The 17,833-nt window shown below is 38.5% G+C and overlaps 1 protein-coding gene across 1 annotated transcript; it reads right to left on the bottom strand.

Annotated features, from left to right (window-relative positions):
- Positions 1 to 16,313: 16,313 nt before the first annotated feature.
- LOC149023934 (uncharacterized) lies at positions 16,314 to 16,793 on the bottom strand. Its single transcript, XM_089143382.1, has one exon. The coding sequence runs from the start codon at positions 16,791 to 16,793 to the stop codon at positions 16,314 to 16,316; it is 480 nt and encodes a 159-aa protein (XP_088999508.1).
- Between the last annotated feature and the right edge of the window lie 1,040 nt (positions 16,794 to 17,833).

Raw genomic sequence — 17,833 nt, 5'->3', positions numbered from 1 at the left:
ACCTAAGTTTGGTGAACCACTATCAAAAACTATGAGAAAAGAGCAAATTTCAAATGAGAGTCCTTATGTTTCTAAGGCTCATTATCCTAGTCTCGTTTAGTTAATAAGAAGAAGACTGCAACTATGGAGAAAAATTTTCATGTCTTCAAAAAGATAGAAGTGAATATCCCTCTTTTGGATGTCATATCCCAAATCCCCTCCTATGCAAAAGTGTTGAAAGATTTATGCACTCATAAAAGAATCACTAGCATTCCCAAAAAGGCGTTCTTGGCAGGTAACATTAGTTCCATAACTACTCAACCTGTAGCAGCCAAGTATAAGGATCCAAGGAGCCCTACCATAGCTTCTGTCATAGGCAATACACACATTGAACATGCTTTACTTGATCTTGGTGCAAGTGTGAATCTTTTGCCTTACCATGTTTATAAGGAACTAGGATTGGGAGAATTGAAAGCAACTAGAACTATTCTTCAGTTGACAAAAGGTCAGTTAAGATTCCTAAAGGGATGGTTGAAGATGTTTTACTGAAGGTGGGAGAATTTATTTTTCTAGTTGATTTCATTGTGCTAGATACTAAACATTTTTCAATCAAGGATGAAATCCCAATAATTCTAGGAAGACCATTTTTGGCTACTAGTAATGCATTAATCAATTGTCGAAATGGCCTCTTACGGTTATCTTCTGGAAATCAAACTGTAGAGTTTAATATGTTCAGGATAAGGAAACAACCACAAATAGAAGAAGAGATCAATATGCTTGAGGAATCTTTTGATTTTCCTAATGATGTGCTTACCAACTTTGAGATTGATTTTGATTTTGAATTTCAAGAATGTATGGATATGTTGGATGATGATAGTGAAACTTTCTTTTTTGAAGTCTTAAATTTTCACACACCTTTGGAGCCTATTAAACCTCTATCCATCTCCATCTCCATTCCCAAGCCCTCAATAATTGAACCCCCCCCCCCCCCAGCTAGAATTGAAAGAGTTGCCTTTTAATTTGAAGTATGCTTTCCTGGGACAAGATAATCATCTTCCTATCATTGTTGTCTCTAATTTAACTTCTGACAAAGCAGAAGAGTTGATCACACTGTTGAATGATAATAGAGAAGCATTGGGTTGGTTTGTCACTCATATCATAGGTCTAAGCTCTTCCATTGAACAACATCATATTCATCTTATGAAAGATGCTAAACCTTTTAAAGAACCTCAACGTATGATGATAATTTTCTCTTACATGGTGAATGTTTTTCTTAAAGTCTTTAGGGATGACTTTTCTATTCATGGTTTTTCTTATTTGGAGTGCTTTCCCATCATACATTGATATTGAAGATAAAACTAAAGCTTCCCATGATAAGCTTATCTTGACTGAAAGGTATACCCCTCATTTGTCTTCCTTGTTTAGCATGCATTCATTGAGGACATTGCATTACTTAAGTGTGGGGGGGGGGGGTATAGCTTTGTTGTAGATTTTAACTTTGACTTTTGGTTAGTATACATATTCTTTCAATTGCTATGATGTGTGAAATGAGAGTGATTTTGGTACTCATCATGAACAGATAAAAACCCTGTTGAGAGGAAGGTAACTTGTATATATGTTGAGATGAGACTTTCCTTAGAAAAATAAAAGGCTCTTAACTTAAGGCGTTGGACCATATATGAGTTTTATGGGTCCTTGTTTCTTTGGCTAGGAGTTGAGATCAATTTTGTGTATGCCATGACAAAAAAAAAAAAAAAAAAAAAAAAAAAAAAGAGAGAGTAGAAAGTTGAATTCCTAGGAACTAGACAGGGCACTACGACTCAGGAATCGAGGTGACTTGATCAAAACTCTTAGGAATGAGATTATTGAAAAAAACTCTCGCATCACTATCTATGTGGGCATATGCAAAGCAAAGTAACTTGGGTTTCTGGTGTTTGCTCCACCATGTCATTCAATCCAACCGTAGTGGAGTAATGTAGAGTTCACTACTCAAAAGAAAGAAGAAAGAAAGAAAAAAAAAGAGAAATAAATGCAAGTGTCATCAATGCCTTGGTAGCAATGTTTGGTCAAAAATACTTCAAAACCTTAGTCATTGGTCCTCTTACTTTATGAGTGGTTTTGCTTAAAGGAGAGATGTACTTGAAAGATATAAGGTGAGTCTTTGATTGAGATATATGCTAAGTCTCAAGAATCAATATGCGGCAATAAAGTTCAAGTGTGGGGGATCTTAAATCAATGGTGAGAAAAATTGTCATAGCTATTGATCCTGTATGAGTACTTAACAATTGTTAGAGTTGGAATTTGCAATGTTTTATTTTAAGCTAAAATTGGAATTTTGGATATACATTCACTGCAAACATCCACGAGACAAAACTCGTCCTCTAGGGGTAACCTAGTGGTTTAAAGGCCAGTTGCACATGCTAAGTGTAACCATGATTCCTACGAAAGTGAGTTAGGATTTATTTTGTTGCACTAGTTTCTTACCTGCATTTGTATTTTTCTTTAATTTTTGCTTGAAGACAAGCTTAGTCTAAGTGTGGGGAATCTGATGAGCACATTTATGTGTGAAATCTTAGGGCATAAAGCATGCATTTTATACACTTAGAGTGGAGTTACCTTGGGTTTTATATTGTTTTTGCAGATTTTAGGACTTTTCAATATTTAAGCAAATATTTGGAGTTTTGGGCTTGAATCATGCAATTTTACATGTCAAGAGGTCCATTCAAATTCTCAAAAGCGAAAATGGGCCTGATTTGGAGCATGATGGGCTAGAGATGTGATTATGGGCTAACTCCAAAATATTGAAGAGATAAAGAAGGCAAATTTGATCTACGGCTGAGATTATAAATTATCAATCAAATCTACAGAGATATTATTGAGAGAGTCCAAATGGAGAAAAGAGTCCTTGCATACTTCAATATCTTATTTCCTATCTGAGATTTAATTAAAGAAAGAAAAAGAGGAAAAAGAATTATATTTAGAGAAGGAAGAGGCAAAATTTTTGTTTTTGAATGTCTCTATCCAGTTTCGATCAAGCCCTTCATCGAACGGTCATCCAATGTCCGATCGTGCTGATTTTTGGAGGAGAGCTTCACGACTTCTTAAACCTCAAATCCAACAATGGAATTGTGCATCTGATCTCTCTAAGTCAGTCCGATTAGTACGTCAAAACCCTAATTGGCTGAGTCAGATAGGAACCCTGAGTTTGATTCAAATTCTGTCAAGATTCATATGCCATGTAAACTCTATAAAAGGAGAGAAAATTCCATCAAAGGAGAAGGTGATTGAGAGCTTAGTAGAAGCACTCTTTCTTCTCTCTTCAGTTTATTTAAGCTTTCTTTAGTTTTCTTTGCTTGCATTTGTGAGATTTTAATTTCTAGATTGAATGTTTAGGTTTAATTTTTTTTTATGTAATGCAATTCAAGTTCAAGTTTCAAGTTTTTAGATTCATTTTTCTCTCGGTCTAGCAATTGCAGATTTAGATCATTCTAGATCTAGATCTGGTTGTTAGGGTTGGTTGAGATTCGGATCATTTGTTCAATTCGCAAGTAAATAACCTTCTTTATTAATCTTCTCTCCTCCCTCCATTCCCGCTTCTATCTACCCCTCCATATTCTTAATTTAGGATTTACTTTCAGCATTTATTTATTGTTCTCCCTTCCCCTGGATCCTTGATCAGAGATGCCTACAGTCGTGCCTCTCTTTGGTTAAGGTTTCCATTTTACTTTCTGCAATTTACTTTCAGCATTTATTTATTGTTCTCCCTTCCCCTGGATCCTTGATCAGAGATGCCTACAGTCATGCCTCTCTTTGGTTAAGGCTTCCTTTTCCTTTTATTGCTTTGTTTATTGCTTAGTTATTTACTTTCTGCACTATTTTTTTTCTTCTTTAATATCCGTTCCCCCGATTGGTGGACTGTAAGCTACGGCAAAGGGTCCACGATCAAAGTCATTATTATTATACTCCCCTTCCCTTGATCCAAGAGCGACACTCGGATCACTTCCCTTTTCCTTTTATTTTTATTTTTTGCATTTTTTTCCTGTCTTTTATTTATGCATTGATTGTGTTTAATTTATTTTTCGTTTCAATTCGATTGCATTAGATGTATAGATTAGGATCGTTTAGTTTAGTTAATTAGTTAACAAAAATTGAATCATTCCACTCTCGCATTACTATTAAGAAGTTGAATTCTAAGTGGCATATCTCTTTGAGATCGACCCGTTAGCTACACGATACCATGCGCTTGCGGTTACTTTTTAATTTCACAAACAACTAGGTTTCTGATGTAAGCAGGCCAGCCCCCCTTCCTCGACATAGCAAATTGGGCCCAAGAACCAAGCCCATTGGGCTCACCAAATGGGCTAGCCAAACCCTACATGGTGTAATTTGGTCATTTTTCCACTTCTTTTGGAAACTAAAAGAGTAGTAATGTGCCTTATATTTTTGTGAGTCTATATCTACTTTTGTTTTTTAAAGTGAGATTCATTTTGGATAATTAGTTATTAATTTTGCAAGTTGTTTTCTTGAAAATTCCTTTTTAGTTATATATTGAGTTGTAAAGGGATCCTAGTCTGTAAAGGATTCTCTAGTTGAGTCCAATTTGGTTTCCATGTTTAAGTCCAAGTCTTTTCCCTCCAGGTATAGGCTATTTAAAGTCCCCACTTTCTTGTAAAGTATCAGTGGATTTGGAATTCTCTTTCCATAAATTGCAAATCTTCCATAGATGGCATAATATATTGATCCTCCATAGATGGCATAATCTCATTCCATATATTGTAGATCCTCTACGGATGGCATATTCTCATTCCATATACTACAAATCCTCTATAAATGGCATGATATCCACTTTCCATTATTTTAGCTGAAGATCTCAACTGTCTCGCCTCACAATCTTGGCAATCCATATTTCCATTGGTGGCCCCTCTTATTATGTATAGTAATCTGTCTTTCCTTTCATTCACAATGTGTATTGTCCTTTTATATAATCTCTGGTTCTTCCATATCCAAAGAAATATATTGTATCTTATAAGATATATTATAAATAAAGGATGAACCTCCATAGTGTAGCAAGATCTTGGATTCTAAGATAATATGGTATCAAAGAGCATTCTTTTGCTCTAATGAGCAAATTCTCGAAGCTCCACCAAGATAATTTGATTGATCCTGGGTTTTCCTCTTTTATAGTTGATGCATTCCGAGGTTGTCAAGGTGGCAAGGCGACCAAAGCGATTGGGCGGCGCATAGGCGACCAAAGCGATTGGGTCAAAAATTTTCAATACAAATACTTTTAAACTACTTTTTAATACTACTTTCTATAATGAGTTAAAAAAAAACATTCAATAGTCACATTCATCCAAAACAGAAAGCATTCAAGAATCATAATTATGAAAAACTATCCAAAAAAAAAGAACACAAACATAAGTTTATCATAACAATGAATATGTACTAACAAGACAAACATGATAAATTAATAGATCTCATTATTCCGATTTCCAAGTCATTGTCCATTAAATAATTCGTTGATACTCGATATTGAGTATGGCTCATGCTTCACATTCTATTGCCGACAGGCATGGGGTCTTAGGAGGCCACCCCGATAGGGGTGTGGGGGTAGCGCCCCCAAAGTTTATAGAGGTCCTATGTCACTTTGGGCCTCAGAATTCCTTTGCAATTTGGGACTCGATTCCGAAATGACTAAGCTATTAAATTTATATATGGTTTTATAGAATAAAAATACTAAAAAATTATTATGTATAAAATGTCAAAAAAAGTGGATGCTTTAGCGTCTAGGTGGTAATAAGGTGCACAAGGCGACAAAGCGGTAGAGTTTAGGTGAAAAAACAGCACGTCAATTAAGCGGTTCAAAACAAAGCGGTTGAAAAACCGCTTTGCTGCCTAGGCACAGATGCTTTGACAACACTGATGCATTCCTTTTCTAATGGGCATTGAATCTCGTCCCTTTGCTCCTATGAGCACCAAATCCCCTTCCACTGCTCCTACAACAACTTCAACCCCTCTCTCATTCTCTTCTGTTAGCCATTACTGCTTTTAGTCTGTTATTTGCTTTAACTCACACAAGGAACCTTCATATTTCACTGTAGAAGAATCCAAATCGAATTTTAAGAGTAGATATGGGGTCCTAGTAAAAAGCAAAACAAAACTAAAGGACTCCTTCACAACTTAGGAACCCAACAAGGACTCTTTAATAATTTAACATATATGGACTCAAATAAAAAACAAAAATAGGTCTAGGGTTCCACAAACATAATGGACCCAACTAAACCCTAATTTGGACTAAAAAAAAAGTGCTACGTTACCAAAATAACCTTGCTGGTACTAGGGGTCGTAAGGCTCCTGGAAACAACCCTAGGCGATATTTCGTCCCTGAATTTGGTTCACCTCAGCAAGGCTTAAACAACAAATTGGAAGATGTTTGTTTGTTAAAATATTTGAGAAATCTTGACTTATGTCTGAGTGACATAGCAATGCCTTTACTTATATTAGTAACTAGCCAAAATAGGAACATATCTCCCTAATGTGGGACTATTACAATGAAAATAACTTGATAAGACAAGTCTACTAGTAATAATAAAATAACTAGTACTATTGCCAAGGAACAAATTTCGGTTGAAACTGGAATTTCGACCTTGCAAAAGGCCGAAATTTCGACCGAAACTGGACACTTTTTTTCTTCAGGATTTTGGAACTTCAATTTCGGGCCTCATATGGACTCAAAATGATTTGGATTATTGCATCTACCTATTTCAAGCATAATAAACACTATAGAACTACTAGTTTACCAAAAAATCCCATTGAAAATGTAACATCCAACTTTTCAAATATATACTACATATGAGAAGAAGTGAAAATTTTACCAATTACTGGTCTACTCTATTCCATGTCTCCCTCTTCCGTCTGCACCCCATACAAATGACAATACAAGTCCCATGATGTTTACCCCATATAGTTGTTGACGTAGTCAGCAACTATAGCTTTGTACATGGCCTCATCCACATGCCTAAGATTTCCTGATGGCAGGAAGTGACATACATGCTTCTAGTAATGGCCTCCTATTTTTAAATATAATATATATATATATATATATATGGAACACGCAGGCTCCGACCGGTCATCAACCACGCAGGGTCGGTATTACATAAAAGCGAGAGACAGAGAGAGAGAGAGAGAGAGAGAGAGAGAGAGAGAGAGAGAGAGAGAGAGAGAGAGGTGAACTTCGAGGATCATCTAAAAACAGGCTAAGAGTCCTCAAAAATGCGTCCCTTCAATATAGGGGGGAGAGGTCCTTTTATAGAAGAATTTGTTCAGTGCCAAGAATTAATGTATCATTGGTCGTCCATTGGATTCTGTCGGCAAAACTTCAGCCGTTGGATTCTGTCGGCAGGACTTCGGCCGTAGGATTGCATTGGATTTTGTCAGCAAGACTCCAACCGTAGGATTGCATTGTTCTCTGTCTGCAAGATGTCGGTTGCTTGATTTCTTCAAAATTGATTTGATTGATAGTGACTTGTTTTGACAGTGATTTGGTGTGGTCTCGCAACGTCCCTTGGATTTGTCGGCAGGATTTCAACCACAGGATTGGTTTATTGTTTAAGGACCGAATCAAGGCATTCCACGTGTCTGAGACACTGTTTTCCCTTATGAATCGGTATCAAACGTAACCCTATTTGGATCGGCCGGGTTTTGGCTTAACTATTCATTGACTCGGAATAGTAACGATTTCAGGGACCCAATTTGGACCAGCCGGGTTATGGCCGTACTATTCAGACCGGAATAGTCAACGGGTGAAACAGTTTTAGCACCCTGTTTCAATAAGGTGGCCTGTGTTGACGCCAAGGCTAGCGTACCATTTTTTGTTGACGTCATGGTTGACGTATATCCAACTTCAAGTCCTGGATACTGGACTAATTGTTCAATTTAATTTTTGGGTACGGGGTCGACCTCGTCCTCGTCCTCCACCACGTCCTGATGAGGACTGGACAACAGAAGTAGAGGCAACAGATTCTTGAAAATGAGGGAGTAAGTCGATCTCAGCAAAGGGATCCTGAGCATATCCCGCGAGTTGACATTGGTTTAGTGATTCATACATGGAGCGTGAGTCACATTATTGCTATCTTGTTCGTCATCTTCATTAGCGGAATCCAACTTCGCTAGTTGGGCTTCGAGTTGGGCCTGTTGGGCTAAGAGCAAGGGCCCGCTTCGAGAGCTTGAGGAAGATGCATTTGTTGGGACTGGTTCTAATCCAGTCAAGGATTTGATAAGAGCTTGCTTTTCACATTTGCTAGTGTTGCAAGCATCCCACCACTTGATGTGGAAATTCCTAGCGAGGGAAGGGAAAGACCAGCTGTTGACTGAAGAGCCAGGACTCCTTGAGTATTGTTCAATGATACCATAATCCCAGTACATAATCCATGCAAGTTTGCAATGGTTATAAAACCTGAGGAGATCAGGTTGAGTGGGGACCGTGGCTGTGTGTTGACAGAACAAGGTGAAAGCTTCTGTTACTCTGATTGGTAGAATTTCTGTTGTAGGACCATAAACTTCCCACCATTGGTTAAACCATAAGGGAAACGTTCCTGCGAACTTATGGTCAAAGGCAAAGAACCACGAATGGCGCTCCTTCTTGTTCTGGAAAAGGAAAGCATGAGTCCAAGCCTCCATATAATCGTAGTAGTTGTACTTGGGGACAAATCCATAAGGAGTTGGGAATGTCCTTAGATCAAGGGGATGTTTTCCCCATTGTTCAGGAGTGATGATTTGTGTGATGATGACAGTTGTGTGAATCACCAAAGTTTTGTCATATTGGTCAAAATTTTGTTTTAAAATGACAGAATCAGTGTCAACGAGGATATATTCATAAAATTGTTGGTCTCTAGCAAGGCTTGTCGAGTGGTAATTCCAATCTTTGTAAAAAAGATGCCTGGCAATTTGTACTGGTTCCATCCCATTTTCGGTCCAACAAGGTTCCATAGGGAAGAGGGGGACAACATAGTCCTTTTTCACAAACTGGCTTTTACCGGTTGATCTGACGGACTCAGATCGGGTAGACCAGGTTTGCATTGTTTGTTGGGTTTGAATTGTGGCGGGGACCTGAGATGGGGACCCAATTAGTTTAGCAATTGATGAGGTATTGGTTGAAGAAGGAAGGGGGAGGATTCCTGCAATGACATGAGAATAAGGCACCAGGTGAGTGTTTGGTTGATTTGATGGAGAAGCAAGGTAGACTTTGTTATAGGAAGCTCGGGTTTTGCGGATAGAAAGAGAGGACTCCTTAGGGGGAGCCATTATAAGATTGATAGACTTCTGGCCCTGGAGGAATTCATGAGTTAAGAAGTCAGGAATGTAATTGGTTTCTCCTTTAATATATTCAATATCAAAATCAAAACAAGAAAGTAATGCTTGCCAACGAGCAAAAATTTGTTTTGATGCAAGATTTTTAACATCAATTTTCAAAATTGATTTCGCTGATTTGCAATCAACTCTTACCAGAAATCTTTGATTTAGAAGATCAGGTTCAAAAGCTTGGACGCATAAAACAATCAATAAAACTTCCTTTTGGACGGTGCTGTAATTGCACTGAGCATTGGTCCAGACACCTGATGCAAATCGTATTAGTAATTCTTTGCCTTGATCAATTTGTTTTAGAATGCCCCCATACCCTAGGTTAGAGGCATCAGTCTCAACTACCCTGGGGAGGTTGGGTTTGGGAATGGATAAAAAGGAAATATTTTTCACTAATTGTTTAAGTTGTTGGATTGCTCGAGTTTGGTATTAGTCCAAGCAGGAGGAGTTTACTTTAGCCGCTCATATAAAGGTTTACTAATTTGAGCAATGTCCGGGATGAAGTCACGAACGTAATTAAGGCTACCAAGAAATCTTTGCAATTGTTTTTTGTCAAGAATTTGGTCAAGGAAATGGTCAGCAAAGGCCATAGATCGATCAATAGGGATAATGGTTCCATGATAAATGTCATGACCAAGAAATCGAATTTTGGTCTTGAATAATTCTATCTTCTTGGCACTTAGTACTAAACCATTGTTTTTCATTATTTGGTAGAATTTATAGAGATGTTTTACATGTTGGTCTAGGCTATTACAAAAGACGAGAACATCGTCAATGTAGGCCAAAGTAAAGGATTGGTAAGGATTGAAAATATTGTTCATTATGTTTTGGAATTCACTGGGAGCATTTTTCAATCCAAATGGCATTACATTCCATTCATAATGACCAAATGGGACCGTAAAAGCGGTCTTATACCTGTCCTTTTCATGGATTTGTATTTGCCAAAATCCGGATTTCATATCAAATTTGGAGAAGATCTTGGCTTGGTCAATTCTCCCAATAAGATTTCTGCGATTCTGCGATAGGGTAATTACCAGCCTAGGTGAACCACGCTCAATTTCAGATTTTTTATTAACATAAAAGGCCACACAACTCCAAGGAGATTTACTGGGCCTAATTAACTTCTTTTTCAAAAGATCTGCTATTTCAAGCCTACAAATTTCTTGTAGTTCATGTGACATTTGTATGGCATGGGCCTTAGTTGGGATATTGTTTTCATTGAAATCCTTGTTATAAGGTAGGCTAACAATGTCTTGTTTGCAATGCTATAATGCATTAGGGAATTCAGAGCATAGATTTTGTTCTAATAATGATTTGAATTTATTTATTTGTTTGTGGACGAGAGGGAATTAATTTTCTCATCAACATGTTTATAAGAAATTTCTTGTTGAAGGAATTGGAGATGTTGTTCTTTTGTCTAAATTTGGTTAATTGTTGAGATAGCCAAGGCTTTTAATTGATTTATTTCTCTAGTTTGAGATTTTTCGAGAAAAGTAAAGAAGACTTCTTTACCCTTGAGATTAGCTTTAATACCATGTCAGTAACAGTGGAGGGTGATCATTTCGATGAAAGGCTGGCCAAGAATGACCGAGGTATTCATATTTTTCACCAAAATAAATATCTGTTTAAGGCAAAGTCCATCGTTACAGATATGGACGTCAGATAATTTATAATTTATGTGCAAAGGCGAACCATTTGCTCAGAAGAGTCGTTGGGTAGTTTTTTCAAAAAACTTTGTAGGGATGAGGCCTTCTTGGATGCAATTTAGAGCCGCACTAGAGTCAATTAGGGCTATAACAGATTTGGTACATGATCCGGAAACAACCAAAGTTACTCGGACATGCCACTGCTGGCATTGGACTTTAGCAATTAATTGGATAAATTGTTCGGTTGTATTTTCAAAGGGATTGATAAAATCGATGAACTGTTTGGGGGAGTGGGCAGTAGGATTAATCTAAGTATCCGCAACTTGTGCTTTAAGAATTTTCAATTCTTGTTTAATTTGTTTAATTTCGGATTTCAAATCATTGGTTGTAGTTTCTAATCGTATGATTCTAGAATCCTCATTCTTAAGTTGAGATCTAGAGCTAGAAGCTTGGAATCGGGTGAGAACATTGTTTATGTCATAGTTTGGATTTTGTTGTCGAATTGGTAATTCGGGGCTCAAGGAATCTTTAGCCTTTTGTAAATATTCCTGTTTAAGAACCGGGTCTTGGATTTGGTCGACAAAATCAAGAAAGAAACTTGGAACAGTATCATTCTTGATCATGAAGACTTGTTCAGAATCGGGACAGTGACATTGTCCTAAAGTGTCACAATTGCAGGCCAATAATATATTGTCCGAATCAGACATATCATCCGTCTGGGAAGTAATGTGATTTATTTGTTCAGATTCGGAGGAAGAATCCTCAACGAATATTTGGTTGATTTGTTCTCTTAAAGTAGGATCGTCAATAATCAAATTAATTTGTTGATGAACTCTACAGTATCTAGCAATGTGACCGGGTTTACCACATTTAAAGCAATTTCCCGTTATTTTTTGTTGGGGTGATTTTTGTTTGAATTGTGGAGTTCTTTGTGGTTTATGGAATTTATTAAAAGGTTTGTTGTGTGTTTGAGGTTTCCTATAGTATTGGTTTGTGGGTTGTTCAAAATTTCTTTTATATTTTTCTTTAGATTTAAATTTATCTGATTGTCTAGTTTTTGATTCATTTTTTAAAGGAGCCAGGCCAAATTGGTCACAAAACCCCCCTAATTCTTTTTTATAGTGCTTAGATTCCATTTGTATTTGTTTCTTAAGACGTAAATCAATACAGAGGGCAATGGCCTCATCATTGATTAGGCTAATGAGATCACCATATGTCAAATTGTCATATGGTATTTCTCCATTGTTATTTTTTCTTAAGACTTGTTTAATTTTTTCAGAAAATATAGTTGGCAAACCAGTTATGAATTTTTCTTTCCAAAAAGGAGAATTTATATCTTTTCTAGTTTTAACTTTGGTTAAGAAGGTATCTTTATACCATCTGAAATTTGTTAATTGTCTGCATTTCAAATTCGTTAATTGTTCAGAAGTTCTGTCTTGGAGTCTAGAAGGATCTCCAATAAAGTGCGTAACAATAGTATAAATTAAAGTATTAACAGTATCAGAAATTGGTTGATCATTGTTATCAAGGATTGGTTGGTTATTTTCATTTTTCTGGACAGAATTTAGGATTTGTTGTAGTTGAGGAATAGTGAGAATGTTATCCCACCATCCCTTTAATTGGCCAGTGAAGCCAGCTATTAAAAGCATGGTGACAGCTTGGTCATCTGTTTCTTTGAGACGATACGCATTGGCCACCATTGTCATTTCTTGAAGTTTATTGATTAGTTGATATTCAGTGAGGCCATCTACGTTCCATTCGTAGATGATTCCAGATTGATATTGGGCTTGGTAATGACCCCGTTCTTCGAGCAGAAGATCAGGATAGGTTGGTCTTGGATAAAATTGAGGTAATTGGTAATGGGAAGTGGGTTCATTTTTAATTGGTTGGATGAGACTAGCATTCATAGAGTTAGAATCATACTGCATCATATGTTCCATATCACATTGCATTATGTTTGTTCTGTATGTGTATGATTTCTCAATATGGAATAACTACCTTGCTGAGTTCTTCGAACTCATTCCTTTTGTACAAATGTTTTTAGATTATCCTACAGGTACCGAAGACTACGATGGCACCCCCTTCGAGATGGACTATGATTCCGTATACTACCCTTTGGGTAGTGGCATCTGTGAAGATCCGAGTGTTGGTGCCGAGGAGGATTACTACCCGCACCAGGGTTAGCCCCACGGTTGTGAGGGAGCGGCAAAGTTGGGTTTACTTCATTCGTACCATTGAGGAGACTATTATTAGAGTAGAGGAAACCCTAGCTTAGTGCCCCATTCCCCTGGTGTATTTTTGGAGTATTTGGGCCTGTAATTAACTTGTTGGATTTATCTTTCAGATACTTGGACATGTAATTAACGTTATTACACTTCTTTTCCGCTGCTCTAAGAGAGTGGTTATCATACCCTCTCTCACCTTTATGATTATGTTCACACTTTTCCATTATCTGTCTTCCGCACTCTGATTTATTTAATCTTATCTTATTCATGATACTTAGTATTAATTGTTTTTACTTTGATTATCTTTGTTCATGATTATGTCATTGTGTATGTGGGAGGCATGGACCTACGAATCTTGATCCTTGGACTATGGATCACATTCCCGGGTATTCCAAATGGGGTACCGGCTGGGTGGATGTGATAGTTTGAGTCCATAAATTGCTTTATGAAGCCTGCAAACACGAACATTGTCCTCCCCTTGAGCAACATACCCTGGAGGTTGCTCCATATAAACTTCTTCATGAAGATCACCATATACAAATGCATTTTTTTTTTGTCAAGCTGAAAAAGAGGCCAATCATAATTCACAGCCAAAGATATCAAAACACGGACATAATTAAGTCTCTCCACGGGAGAAAAAGTCTCAAAATAGTCCACACCATATGTTTGTGTATAGCCCTTAGCCACCAAGCGGGCCTTAAGCCTTTCGACCGTACCAACAGAATGGTACTTAATAGTATACACCCATCGATAGCGGACCACATCTTTCCCAAGAGGTAAGTCTACTAAAGACCATGTATGATGCGAATGTAAAGCATCCATTTCCACATCCATGGCGGCTTTCCAGCCAGGAATTTTAAGAGCTTCAGTAGGATGGGTTGGAATATGAATGGCAAACATAAACAAAGCAAGGCAACGAAAGCTAGGAGGGAGATGAGAGATAGAGGCAAAATTGGAAACAGAATAAACAATGTTAGAGTGTAAAGTACAAGTACGAGTACCTTTCCTCAAAGCAATTGGTAAGTCATCTGAAGGCGGAGTGGGATCTCCACTAGAAATCCGCCAGTGGAGAAGATGAAGAAGGAACATCTGTAGGGCTAGCTTCAGGCTCCACTAAAGGAGAGCCGCTAATATTGTTAGGAGGAACTCTACTATCCACAGTATGTTTTGCCAACTTATGTCTCCGTTGATAAACCTACAGAGGAACATTGCTAGTGGAAGGAACTAAAGAGGGAATAGGAGGAGTATCATCCAAAACACAGTTTTCAACAGATACAGATTGATTAGGATAATGAGTGTCTTCAAAGAAAGTCACATCTGCACTTGTAAATTGTTTGCGAAGAACCGGATCATAACAGTGAAACTTTTTTGAGTACGTGAGTACCCAAAAAAAACCCACTTAACGGAACGGGGGGAAAGTTTATCCAAATGATGTGGTATGTGAACAAAACACTCAACCAAAATTTTTGGGTGGAACTAAAACGGTTCTCTATTGGGAAAAACAATTGAAAAATGAGATTTTTCAGAAAGCAATGTCATAGGCATTCGGTTAATTAAATGACCAGCAGTCAAAACCGCATCACACCAGTAACTCTTGGGAACATTCATCTGAATCAAAATAGCATGTGCAACCTCCAAGAGGTGACGATTTTTGCGTTCAGCCACTCCATTTTGTTGGGGAGTGAATGAACAACTAGTTTGATGAATCATTCCATCACATAGGTTAGATATATCATGTTGCACATATTCAAAAGCATTATTAAACCGAAAAATTCTAATAGGAAGAGAAAATTGAGTCCGAATTTCATGAATAAAACTTTTAAATGTAGTTAAGAACTCTGTCTGATCCTTTAAAAGATACAACCATGTAAGACGGGAAAAATTGTCCACAAAAGTGATAAAATATCGAAAACCATGCCTATTACTAATTCTAGAAGGACCCCAAATATCGGAATGAACAAGAGAAAATAAGGACTCACTACGAGGGATAGAGCATGGAGGATAAGTGGCACAATGATGCTTCCCTAACTCATACACTTCACAATTAAATTTAGACATTGATTTAAAAGAAGGAAATAGAAATTTTAATCTAGGTAAAGATAGATGGCCTAAACGACAGTGCCACTGGAGAGCGTCTACACCATCATCAGAGAGAGCCGCAATAGGGGTAGCATAGTCCAGACAATAGAGTCTGTTCCTTTCACACCCTCCACCAATCATCTTCCTTGTGTGAAGGTCCTGTAAAACACAAGAAGTGGGAGTAAAAGTCACAGAGCAATTTAGTGCTTTAGTTAATTGACTAACAGATAATAAGTTAAAAGGAAAGTTAGCACATGAAGTATGGAGGACAAAGTAAGAGAAGGTGTAAGAGAAACACTTCTAGAGCCTAGAATAGGTGTGGAAGTCCCATTAGCTATGACAACAGAATTTTTAGTGGTAGATTTAAAAAAAGAGCTGAAAAGTGATGACTTACCAGTCATGTGGGAAGAGGCTCCTGAATCTATGATCCAAGGGGTGGGAGTAGAGTGACAAGTGATGTGTTTCCTGCATGAGAAAGTGTGGCAGTAGAAGTACCAATGGATGTGGGAGCGCCAGTCTCAATATTTTGCAATTGGCAAAGGATATGGCTTACATCTTCTCTTAGAGTCTTAGACAAGTCCTTGAAGAAGATCTAGAACCACTATTGTTGTTTGCTACAGTATCAGTACCACCATAAAAAATGACATGATTGGCAAGGTGCTTGGCCCTGGCTTTCCATGTTTAGCCCAACAAGCTTCCACTAAGTGCCCTGTTTTATCGCAATGAGTACAAAGTCGAGATGTCTTATCAAACAGTTGAACACCACAACCTCCAGAAGACTTGCTAACTCCCCCTGAACCACAACCATGTCCCCTTCCACGAGAGGTAGTAAAGGCTGAATTTTCTCATTTAGAACTTTTTTCTGGAGAACTCGCTTCAAGCAAGGCAATACGCTGAAGTCTAGAATATGCTTCACTAAGGTTAGAGACATGCTCACCAACAAGAAGATGTCATTTGACAGATTTCAGTTCAGGGTTCAATCCTGCAAGAAAACTTGGACACAAAAAATTCATTCCATTGGGCCTTAGAGTCCCTGCCTCAAGATTTTGAAAGCTAAAGCTCGAGCCCCCATGTGGGCTCCGCATATGCCTTCATGTACTTCTGCCAATGCGTACTGGGCACCTGCGAGGCCAACACACTTCAAAAGTGGTCCCTCGATCGATCTTTTGTATAAGATTCCCTCAACCATGGTGAACTTCGCGGCGCATCTTTTCACAATGTTAGCCTGAGTTGGATCTTCAGGCAACTGGTCTTGTCTTAAGTACGCCACCAGTTCATCCATCCAGGATGGCTCCGGTTCTTTGATCTCCATCATATCCAAGGCGTCGATGCTAGGTTCGTAAACGACTTCCTGGTAGACCAAAGCTTCTATATCTACGATGCTAGCAGAAGCCAGCTTGGCCAGGAAGTCGGCTTTTGAATTTTCTTCTCTGGGAATCTGAAAGAACTTGCATCGATGGAATTGAAGCTTTAAGTTGTTTGCCATGTTCAGATAACTTGCCATTTTCCCCTCTGGCCTCATCATCACCTTTCACTTGGCTTATTATCAATTGAGAATCGTTGTGGATTCTCAGATTTTGAACACGCAGAGAAGTTGCTAGACGGAGGCCTACCAACAAGGCTTTGTATTCGGCGACATTGTTGGTTGCCGGGAAGGCGGAGCGCAACGCATAGTTAATGACAAATCCAGCACTAGGCCGGCTCCGCTTCCCGCAGCGTTGCTCGCTCCGTCCATGAACGAAGTCCACATTTCTAATGGTTTTTCTTTACTTTTACCGTCATCCCATCCAGCCACAGACTCTACAATGAAGTCTGCCAAAGCCTGGCCTTTTATTGTTGTTCTTGGCTGGAACTCTATTAGTGTTCGCTTAACTCCACGGCCCAAGCAACCATTCTCCCCGCCAAGTTCGGTAGATGAAGGATCTTCTTCAGGGGGCATTTGTGAGAATAGTTACTGGATGAGATTTGAAGTAAGGCCTTAGCTTTCTGATAGATACTATCACAGCCAGGGCCAACTTCTCGATTTCAAGGTATCGGGTTTCAGCATCTAGGAGGACATGAGAGACATAATAAACAGGCTTCTGGATGCCTTCATCTTCTTGAATTAAAACAGAGCTTACAACTTTTGGAGATGATGCAAGGTACATAAACAGATTTTTCTTGGGAGTGGGACACACCAATATGGGAGATGAACTCAGCTTGTCCTTCAGTTCCTCGAAGGCATTCTAACATTCATCTGTCCAGATCATCTCTGCCGTAGTGTTAAGAGTTCTCAGGGCTGCAAAGAAGGGTTGACAGCGCTCACCAGATTTAGCTAGGAAGCGGCTCAAGGCTGCTACTCTTCTCGTCAGACATTGGACTTCCTTCATGGTTCGCGGCGGCTACATGTCTAAGATTGCTTTGATTTTCTCAGGGTTTGCTTCTATGCCTCACTGCGAAACCATGAATCCAAGGAACTTCCCAGACGACACTCCAAAGGCGCACTTCTCAGGATTTAGCCGCATCTTGTGCTTTCGGAGGACGTCGAAGGCCTCCGCCAAGTCG

The sequence above is a fragment of the Hakea prostrata genome, chromosome 2 (assembly GCF_041222555.1).
Source record: "Hakea prostrata isolate BN-2017 chromosome 2, UWA_Hpros_2, whole genome shotgun sequence".
NCBI classification, from domain to species: Eukaryota; Viridiplantae; Streptophyta; class Magnoliopsida; order Proteales; family Proteaceae; genus Hakea; species Hakea prostrata.
This window is presented reverse-complemented; position numbering and strand designations above follow the sequence as displayed.